At 40.5% G+C, this 11,060-nt stretch overlaps 1 protein-coding gene across 1 annotated transcript in view; it reads left to right on the forward strand.

Moving 5' to 3' along the window:
* FGD6 (FYVE, RhoGEF and PH domain containing 6) overlaps positions 1-11,060 on the forward strand; it is a 125,517-nt gene that overhangs the window by 100,412 nt on the left and 14,045 nt on the right. The window contains exons 12-17 of the mRNA XM_079775508.1: positions 27-98; positions 796-864; positions 1,407-1,490; positions 4,528-4,607; positions 5,643-5,650; positions 6,035-6,192. Of these exons, the coding sequence (XP_079631634.1) occupies positions 27-98; positions 796-864; positions 1,407-1,490; positions 4,528-4,607; positions 5,643-5,650; positions 6,035-6,192 (471 nt within the window). The remainder of the gene's footprint in view (positions 1-26; positions 99-795; positions 865-1,406; positions 1,491-4,527; positions 4,608-5,642; positions 5,651-6,034; positions 6,193-11,060) is intronic.

An 11,060-nucleotide genomic window follows, 5' to 3' on the forward strand; every position in this document is an offset into this window, starting at 1 on the left:
ATATGCTCTGCATTCTCTTTCTGTAGGACAACTTCCAAAAACTTATGCAAATTCAGTACAGCTTAAATGGACACCATGAAATCGTGCAGCCTGGACGGGTGAGTGTTTAAGACTATCTTAGGCAAATTTAATCTAATGCTTTTAGGCACAGTTTGTAACTACTTTTCATTTCAGTTATGAAAATAGGTTGTTATTGTTACTCTTCATTGACCCAGTTTGGGTCAACTAAGTTCATTCTACCCATTCTAAACATTCATGACTTAAGTCACTTAAGAAATCCGATTCAATTAGGAAAATGGCAAGGGACCCCACTGAGTCTCTGATTGAATGGGATCATTTTATTGTGTAATACTAGCTGACCTCATACAACTTTAAAGACAATTTCATTAAAATCTTTCATGTCAGAGAGGATTAGGGGAAGGAGAAAATTGGTATTTTGTTGCTGCTAATAGAGCACAAAAATGGCCCAGGGAACGAATTCAGGGAAATTACAAAATGCAGTTGTCAGGATGTTGGCTATGCCTTGGGATAAAGTACACACTGGGTCAATTACATTTCAGACCACATAGTCCCCCTGGGGCCAATATTGGATTTACGAAACTGCAGCCTTGTCCAATTCCTAAATGACTTAGAGCGTTTAGAAAGAAACCATGACTTTAAAAAGTCACAAGGAAAATAATGTCCGCCCAGCTCCCAGAGAAAAAAATCTGGGGAAAGAAAGTTGAAAAGGAAATTATATGTATATTGTTGTGTTATGATGGTAGGACTAAATGGGTGTTTGTTTGGATGAATCAGGTTTTTCTCAAAGAAGGAACTCTGATGAAGCTGTCTCGGAAAGACATGCAGCCCCGAGTGTTCTTCCTGGTAAGTGGCTGTGTGTGTTCCTGATGATCCCCAGGCAGGCATAATTGCTTAATCAAAGGAGAGATTTGTACATTAGCACATTCAAATAGCAGTTTTAGTGGGATCTTTGACTGACTGTAATGCTTCTTTGCATTTCAAGTATAGGAAACAAAGATGCATAACCAGAAAATTACTTTCTTTTTGAATTTAGTTTATTTCATTTTTTAATTTGGAAATACTGATTCAATCAATTATTTAGGCAGATTATAATGCCTTAGTGGGATTTAGAATTCAGAAACCATTAAATCTGTCTACAGAACTTGGAAAGAAAGCACATTTTTTCACAATTGCCTTTTTAATATTTTAATAAAACATTCTGGGTGGTTTTAGTTTCTGTAAGCAGAACCTAAGTATTTATTCAGAGAGCTTTTAAAGAAATAATAATATTAGCTTTTAAAGAGCTAATAAAGAAGTAATGTTTTCATTATTTCTGTGTCTTATCAATAACTTTGTAGATGAAATTTGTTCTTTTACTTCATCCTATGAAATGTTTCTACTTTCAGTTTAATGATGCCCTATTGTATACAACACCGGTACAGTCTGGGATGTATAAACTGAACAACATGCTCTCATTGGCTGGAATGAAGGTCTGTGCATCTATTGGAAGGTTTTGTTTTAACCTAAATATATTTAGAGAAAATTCCCTAAGATAATTATCTTTAACTTTTTCTTCTCCATATATTACTTTTAATCATTCATGTTGTCATTTGTTCACTCATACATTAATTTATTCATAACATATTTATTGAGAATGACTATAGACAACATGGCAATAGATTTGGTGGAAAATATAAAGATAAATGGAAGCATGATTCTTTTTGTCTCTACCCCTATGCCAGTCTCCCAAGGAGCTTAGCAACTAGTAGGGAGGATAATACACTATGCATAAACACTTATAAAATAGCTAGAGGCCCGGTGCATGAAATTTGTGCACGGGGGTGGGGGCGGGTGTCCCTCAGCCCAGCCTGCACCCTCTCCAATCTGGGATCCCTCTGACAATCCAGGACTGCTGGCTCCCAACTGCTCGCCTGCCTGCCTTCCTGATTGCCCCTAACCACTTTTGCCTGCCAGCCTGATCACCCCCTAACCACTGCCCTGCCAGCCTGATTGATGTCTAACTGCTCCCCTGCCAGCCTGTTTGCCCCCAACTTCCCTCCTGTGCTAACCTGGTCCCTCCCAAATGCCCTCCCCTGCTGGCCATCTTGTGGTGGCCATCTTGTATCCACATGGGGGCAGGATCTTTGACCACATGGGGGGAGCTATCTTGATCTTGTGTGTTGGAGTGATGGTCAATCTGCATATTACTTTTATTAGATAGGATAGAGGCCTGGTGCATGGGTGGGGGCCAGCTGGTTTGCCCTGAAGGGTGTCCCGGATCAGGGTGGGGGTTCCCTTGGGGCATGGGGCAGCCTGGGCAAGGGGCCTGTGGTGGTTTGCAGGCCAGCCACACCCCCGGCGACCCAAGCAGAGGCTCTGGTATCTGGGATATATTTATCTTCTACAATTGAAACTTTGTAGCCTGGAGCAAAGCCAAGCCTTCTGCTCGCTCCGTGGCTGCCGCCATTTCTGTTTAGATTTGTTTACCTTCTATAATTGAAACTTTGTAGCCTTAAGTGGAGGCCTGAGCCGGCCAGGGCAGGTTGAAAGCTTGGCTTCCTTGGTCGCTGGGGGCAACTCTAGCCTGCTCTCTCCAGCTCCGTGGCTGCCGCCATTTTTCTTGGGATTTATCTTCTATAATTGAAACTTTGTATTCTTGAGTGGAGGCCTGGGCCCGCCAGGGTGTGTGGAAAGCTTGGCTTCCTCTATTGCTGGGGAAACGCAAGCCTCCCTCCTGCTCTCTGTGGTGGCAGCCACCTTGGTTGGGGTTAATTTGCATACTCTCACTGATTGGCTGGTGGGCGTGGCTGGTGGGTGTAGCGGGGTGATGGTTAATTTGCATATTACTCTTTTATTAGGTAGGATAGTAATTAATATCACCGTAAAGGCACAGTTGAAGTTTTTGGTAGGGATTGCAGCTTTTGGTGGGACATGGTGGAGGTATTAATGATAGCTAGGAAAGAGGTAGAATTGGGGAAGTCTTTTTGGAGAAAGAACCAAGAATAGGTCACATTTGGCCATGCTAAGATGTGGGGACAGGCATTCCAGATAGGGCCGTGGTCGGCAAACTGCGGCTCGCGAGCCACATGCAGCTCTTTGGCCCCTTGAGTGTGGCTCTTCCACAAAATACCACGGCCTGGTTGAGTCTATTTTGAAGAAGTGGTGTTAGAAGAAGCTTAAGTTTAAAAAATTTGGGTCTCAAAAGAAATTTCACTCGTTGTACTGTTGATATTTGGCTCTGTTGACTAATGAGTTTGCCGACCACTGAGATAGGGGAATAGTGTGAGCAAAGGCCTGAAGGTGGGAAAGCTGGGCCTTTGTGTACATAGGTATTTATTTTAATTTTATTTGAATATATATATATTTTTTTTCTTTTTCTTTTTTTTATTTATTAAGGTATTACATATGTGTCCTCCCTCCATTGTTCCCCCCTCCCCCGCTCATGCCCTAACCCCCCTAGTGTCTGTGTCCATTGGTTAGGCTTATATGCATGCTTACAAGTCCTTTGGTTGATCTCCCTCCCTCCCCCCCACCCTCCCCGGCCTTCCCTCTGAGGTTTGACGGTCTGATAGATGCTTCTCTGTCTCTGAATCTGTTTTTGTTCATCAGTTTATGTTGTTCATTATGTTCCACAAATGAGTGAGACCATGTGATATTTATCTTTCTCCAACTGACTTATTTCGCTTAGCATAATGCTCTCCATGTCCATCCATGCTGTTGCAAATGGTAGGAGTTCCTTCCTTTTTACAGCAGCGTAGTATTCCATTGTGTAAATGTACCACAGTTTTTTAATCCACTCATCTGCTGATGGGCACTTAGGCTGTTTACAGGTCTTAGCTATTGTAAATTGTGCTGCTATGAACGTAGGGGTACATATATCTTTTCTGATTGGTGTGTCTAGTTTCTTGGGATATATTCCTAGAAGTGGGATCACTGGGTCAAATGGGAGTTCCAATTTTAGTTTTTTGAGGAAACTCCATACTTAAATATATTTTTATTGATTTCAGAGAGGAAGGGAGAGGGAGAGAGAGATAGAAACATCAATGATGAGGGATAATGACTGATCGGTTGCCTCCTACACGCCCCACACTGGGGACTGAGCCTGCAACCTGGGCAGGTGTCCCAATCGGGAATTGAACCATGACATCTTGGTTCATAGTTCAGTGCTCAGCCACTGAGCCACACTAGTTGGGCTTCTGCCCAGTTGGGGCACGTGCCTGGGTTGCGGGCTCAATCCCCAGTGTGAGGTGAGCAGGAGGCAACTGATCAGTGATTCTTTCTCATCATTGATGTTTCTCTCTCTCTCCCCCTCTCCCTTCCTCTCTGAAATCAATAAAAATATATTTAAAAAAATAAATTCATCTGTAGCAGAGAGTAGGTGAGGGAAAGCAGTGATAGATAAAGCTGGAAATAAACGAAGGTTGGTGGTGGATGAGGGCAGCTGGGTCACTGGGTAATTTTAACTGTGCTTCAAAGATGAGATTTTCAATAAGATGAGTTTGCTCAAATTGTTTTGCTTTCTTCCAGGTAAAAAAACCTACCCAAGAAGCATATCAGAATGAACTACAGATTGAGAGTGTAGAACGTTCCTTCATTCTCTCAGCCAGGTAAATTTAAAAACTCTATAGATGAGCATTTGCCAGTATTATAGGGTCAGCCATCTCCAGCCTTTTTTTTACATTTAAGCTAACTACTAGACTTATCGTTTCCCCCTTCTTTTCTTTCTGAATACCATGCAGGTATCTTGTGGTTTACCATGTAGATAAAATGTCTGAGAGTGAATGAATGCAACAAAGTGCTAGAAGCACACAGATAAAAACGTTCCTCTGAGTGGAATAATAATGCAGAAAAATGCTTTGCTGATCATTTTAAAAAGTGAATATTTCAACACATTTTTAAAAACAAAGAAGGTGATAGGATTAGCCAAAGAATATATATGCATAACCCATAAACACAGACCACAGTGTGTATAGATGGCCAGAGGGAAGGAGGGGTCAAATGCAGCGGGGAGGTTGGCAAAGGGGAGGAAATGATGACATCTGTAATAGTGTCAACAATAAAAATAAAGTAAAAATTAATTAATTAATTAATAAAAACATCTAGTGCTTTGAATCTTTTACTAGAAGTTTTCACCTAACATTGAAAGGACATAAATCTACGCAATAGGTGCCAGCTCACTAAAGATGAGGAAGACTAAGTTACAGAAAAGTTGAGTGTCTATCTTAAAGCTACATAACTGGCAGAGTCACAATACAAATAGAAGTTTTTTGCTTTTAAATCTGTTGTTATGACACCACATTGCTTTAACTAGAACCTTCGGTGCTTATGTATAAGTAAAGCTGTAATACCATATGTAAACAAAGTCCTAAAGAAACCCTGAAGCTGTATAAACAGAAATATACATTGTTGAGTTATTGGCCAAGTGGCAGAAGTGGGTGTTTGGCAGGATTTGACAGGTGAAGGGAGAGATAGCAGCCATAGTGTGCTCTACGGCTGGATCTGGACAGTGAGTCTGGGCAGCTCTCAGACCACCAACCTTTGATGTAATAAAAGTGGTAGCAAATACTTTAGTAGTATTTACGCTGTACCAGGCACTATTCTAAGCTCTTTCTGTGCATTAATTCATTAAATCTTCACAACAGCCTTCAAGGTAAGTGACGACTATTACACCCATTTAATGATGAGAAAAGCCACCCAGCTATCAGGTGATCAGGGCCAGGATTTGGACGCAGGCAGCCTACTCATAGCTGTGTCCAAATCACTGAAATCAGTTAGGGTCTTAGTAGCAGCTTGAGTCGTAACTGGATCCATTTATTTTTCTGCATTAGGCATAGTTGTAAAGGTTTTATATTTATTTTCTTTTTTAGTTTCTATGATAACTAGTGGAGTTTGTATTGCCTTGATCTTCCATATAAGGAAAATGGAGCCTGAAAACATGTCCCAAGTTTACATAACTAGTAAGCAGTGGATTAAAATGTGATTAAAATGTGAACCTAGGTGTATCTGACACTAAATATGCTTTTAACCATAATAGTATTGCCTATGCCATATGTCAAGGACTCAGACCAAAATCAGAGGAGTACAAGAGCAGCTAGCTCCCTTAGTCACGTCACTTTTCTGAAAGGGAATGGCCATTGCTGCCGGACACCAGATATCGGGATGACAGAAGATAAATACCTGTTTTCAGGATTTGTCAGATGCTTCCCAGTTTCAGCCTGCGCTGTGACCTTCTCTCCCCATCCCTCCCTCCCTCTAATCTTCCTCCCTCCCTCCCTCCCTCCCTCCCTCCCTCCCTCCCTCCCTCCCTCCCTCCCTCTTTCCTTTTTTTTGAGTTTGAGCAAAAGTGCAAAGAATATTAAGTCCCAGTATATCAGACTCCTTGCAAATACTTAAGCTTGGTTCTTAAAATCAATACAGTGATTTTCAAAGATCCAAAGAGGAAATGCCCATAGGAAACTCAAAAATGTTAATTGTACTTAAATTTTATAACTAAAAATGTGCTTTGGTAAAAACATAATTCTATTTTATTAAAGATTAAACAACTCAGGAAATGATGGTAAATCTTTCTTCGGTTTTCTATCAGGTAAATATCTGAATGTCCATGTTTTCCCAGATTAGCCTCCTAGACTTTAGGAAGGTCATTGGATTTTTCAGTATGATGGAAAACCATCTGAGGGTTTTAAGCTAAGAATTGATCTGGTTTAATTTACATTTTTAAAAGAGCACACTGGCTGCTTTGTAGAAGGTAGACCACTGGAGACTAGAGTAGAAGTTGGAAGTCCAGATAAGAGGCTGTAGATGACAGTGTCTTGGACTAGAGTGGTATAAAGTAGTCAGAAGCAGGTATAGCCAATAGGATTGCTGATGGATTGAATGTGGGATATGCAGGAGAAATGATAAAAGTGGGAAGTTCTTGACAAAGGTGAAAAATAAGTCTCCAAGGTAGGATTAAGGTGGCATGGGGGAAGGGAAACTAACACATAGTGAATGCCATGCTCTCCTTCTGAATACCCCAACCACAATGAGGCAGGTACTGTATAACGTGTAAAAAGGGATTAAGGCCTCTTGTGATCTGGTTCTTGTCTTCCTCACCAGCCTAATCTCCACTCATCCTTCCTGTACCCACCCCCATGAAAGCCTGACATGCTCATCAGCATGGATCTGCTTATGGTTCTCCATGCACACCAGCCTACTTCACATCCTTCTGCCTTGCACAGGCTGCCTCCTCCTGGAACTCATCACTTTGTTCAATAAATCATATGAGTCTCTGCCTTGAGCCAGGCATTGGGGATACTGTGGAGAATTAAAATGACCCTTCTCTCCCGAAGCTTATAGTCCATTAGGGAAGACTCACACTTAGCAAATATTAACACAATCAGTAATTATTGTGATTAAGTAGTTCACAGGAAGACTACCAGGAGATATGAGGCTGTAAAACAAGGGACCTTGAACTAGATTTGGCAGAGAGTGAGCAGTCAGGGTTAGCTTCCCTAAAGACCTGCTGTGTCTATTTCATTATGAAGGATAAATAGGAGTTGGATAGCTAGGCAAAGAGGAAAGGAAGAGGCTCCCAGCCATTAGGAACAGTGCCAACTAAGGTGGAAAGGAGCGTGTCATATTCAAAGAACTGAAAGGCCAGTGTGGCGTGAACGTAGAGAATGAGAGAGACCCAAGATAAGCCTGGAGAGAGTGAGGTAGGTTTCATAGAACCATCTTGTGGACTTGGGTCTTTAGCCTAAGAGCCACAGGAAGCCACTGAAAGGTTTATACAAAGGAAAGATGTGATCGGACTGGCATTTTAAAAGGAGTGTCTGGTTGCTGTGTGGAGAATGGTTTGGGAGGGGAACTAAAGGAGATGGCTAATTGGACATAAAGGATGAGAAAAAGTGAGCGTGAGCTCCAGTTTGTCCGTTGTATTGGGTAGTGGTGCCATTCACTGTGACAGGGAACATAGGGAGGAGCAGCTTTGGGGGAGAGATCAGGAATTTAGTTTCAGATGTACACATTGAATGTGAGGTGCCTATGAATCATCAAAATGGAGCCCTCAAGGAGACAGTTTATGTAAGTATCTGAATGTCAGAAGGAAGCTGGACTAGTGTCATATATTTGGGAATCATCAACTTAGAGATGAGAACCAAAGCCAGGAGACCGAATGAAGGTGCACAGAGAGACTAAAGAGTTCCCTGTCAAACTCCTAGAATTCTTCCCAGCCTATCTTAGTCATCACCTCTGCAAGGTCTTCCTTCCCTGCTACCTACAGAAGGTAATTTACTACTTCTGTGTTCTTTATCTTCCTTGTATTTATTATATCATATAGTAATTACTTGATTCTGTGTCTCACCTCAATTACATGTAAGCCCTTATAAATGAGGTGTATTTTTGTACTCAGTTTATGGCTTAGTAGCTGACTCTTAGTAAGTTTCCAGTAAATGTTACTCAAATGAATTCAATTGAAGCAATGTGGCCTTTGGACCTTAGAGTAGCATGTCTAGTTACCACAAGTAGTAAATGGTGTAACAAAGCCTAACTCATCAGCAATCCCTTCTATTGGAGTGTTTTTCCTCTTGGAACTTCATCTCAGTCAATGGGAAAATTGTACTTATTAAATATAAATTTGCTTTCTGGCAATGTGCCCATTCCATTACGAAATTTATCTATTTTTTGATCCTAGGAAAAGGCTGATTCTTTTGCTAACCATGTTGCAAAAGGAGAGCTAGAATGTCTTCACTCAGTGCTGCAGCAAATGTGTGTGGTCTGTGAGAAATGTGTTATCAAGAGCTGGTAAACATTGTTCTGGCAGAAACCCACACAAGAGAGAGCCAGAAACCCACACCAGAGAGGACAGCATATGTGACATGATTTACACAGTCAAATCACATTCCACATACTCTCAGAGCTCCAGAAAAATCAGACGGCAATTCTCAAATTAGCCATCTGCCTCTCTGCTTTCTGTTACCTCTTCCAGTGAAAAAGTGGGGAGGGAGAGGGGAAAGAGGGGTGGGAATATTTTATCAACTTTTGCTTGGAAGCTTGAGCATATGTTTTTATAGTATAGTTCTTCAGAGAACACGAATAGAGGCCAGAGATGACATTGTGGTGAAGGGTTCAATCCTTAGTCACACTTGGTCTGATACCAACCTATTTAATATATAGTCTGTTATCTAAAGCAAATTATCTAACATTTCGAATCCTCAGATTCCTTATCTGTAAATGGTGATGGTGAGTGGTGATGTTGGGATGAGGGTATGGATAAGACCCAATATATATTTCATGGGGTAGCTTTGAGGAAAGATATGATGACATTTGCAAAGCATTTAACACAGTTGACTGACTTGTAGTAACTGTTAAATAAATGTCAGCCTGCTGTGGTAGAATAGTAGAGGTAACTGAGGCAGGTTTTTTTTTTTTTAAATATATTTTATTGATTTTCCACAGAGAGGAAGGGAGAGAGATAGATAGAGACATCGATGAGAGAGAAACATCGACCAGCTGCCTCCTGCACACCCCCTACTGGGGATGTGCCCGCAACCAAGGTACATGCCCTTGACCGGAATTGAACCTGGGACCCTTCAGTCCTCAGGCTGACGCTCTATCCACTGAGCCAAACCGGTTTCGGCATGAGGCAGGTTTTTTTTAAGAGAGAGAGAGAGAGAGAGAGAGAGAGAGAGACAGACAGACATACATCAATCAATGATGAGAATCATTGATCTGCTGCCTCCTGCATGCCCCCTACTGGGGATCAAGCCTGCAACCTGGGCATATGCCCTTGACCGGAATCAAACCTGGGACCCTTCAGTCCGCAGGCTGATGCTCTATCCACTGAGCCAAACCAGCTAGGGTGGAGGCAGGTGTTTTGTGGGGGTTTTTTTGGTTTGGAGAGATGGGGGTGGTTTCTATTTTATTTTGTTATTGGTATATAATAAAAATTTGAGAAACTTACTAATTTAAAATTTTTATTTGTAACTGGATTTTTACCTTTTAATAGCCATATGAGTGCAAATTCTAAATGACACTGAAGTTATTAAGAAGGAACATTTCTAAGAATAGTTATTGTGGGGAAGACTAGTGGTTTTTTGGTATGACCTTGACCTGCTCTGAGTTCATTGAAATATAACAAATATGCCTGTTTGTACCATTATTTTTATAGAATTTTTATTATTAAAATATAATTTAAGAATTCAAAGACCATAACCATACACAGGTTTTCAGTGTTTTACTCAGTGTGACACATAACTTCCTTCTACTTTTTATACAAACTTTTATTAATAAAATATTTTGAGTAAAAGTTGAAATATACTTAAAATTAGAGTGAATAATATAATGAAACTGCATATTCATCACCCAGACTCAAAAATTACCCAAGAATATTCTGCCACATATTTTCCTATTTTCTAAAATATTTTAAAACAAATTGTAGATGTCAGGTCATTTTACTCCTATATTGGTTAGTATGCCTCTCTAAGAAAAATACACACTGTCTTACCCAGTCACGTTCCCATTATTATGATGGATTTTATTTTACTATGATGATAGAGTTTTAAACTTATTATTAAATTCTCTCATTGTCTCTTCACACACACACCTGAAAATATGCCTCTCACTCTTGGGTATGCAAAACAAAATGTGCTGATACCAGTGATAATCTGAAATTACTAGAGTTTGGGGGGATGAGGGATACAAAAGCAAAACAAGAATGCCTTTTTCTGAATAGGTTTTCCCCCTATTTGGCCCATTTCTATCTAGAATTGAATCATAGCTCCAGATGAACTGAGGGTAGGAACAGGAAACGTGATGAGCTGAATACAGGTAGAGGCGCCCTAACAACGACAAGCTATTTCCCTTATCCACCTCTCCTTAAATACCTGTTTATGATTAAAAAAAAAAAAATGTTTCCTTAACCCGCTGCCCTTCCTAGAAAATTTTAGTAGTAGTTACTAAACTGAAAATACTAGTATTCTATGGTATAAATTTGAGTTTGAAACTTGATTCCTTGGAATATTTTTAAATTCTAGTATTATACCTGAGGAAACTTCTTGGTTATATAAATAATCATCACAATT

This window comes from Cnephaeus nilssonii (genome assembly GCF_951640355.1).
Source record: "Cnephaeus nilssonii genome assembly, chromosome: 6".
NCBI lineage: Eukaryota > Metazoa > Chordata > Mammalia > Chiroptera > Vespertilionidae > Cnephaeus > Cnephaeus nilssonii.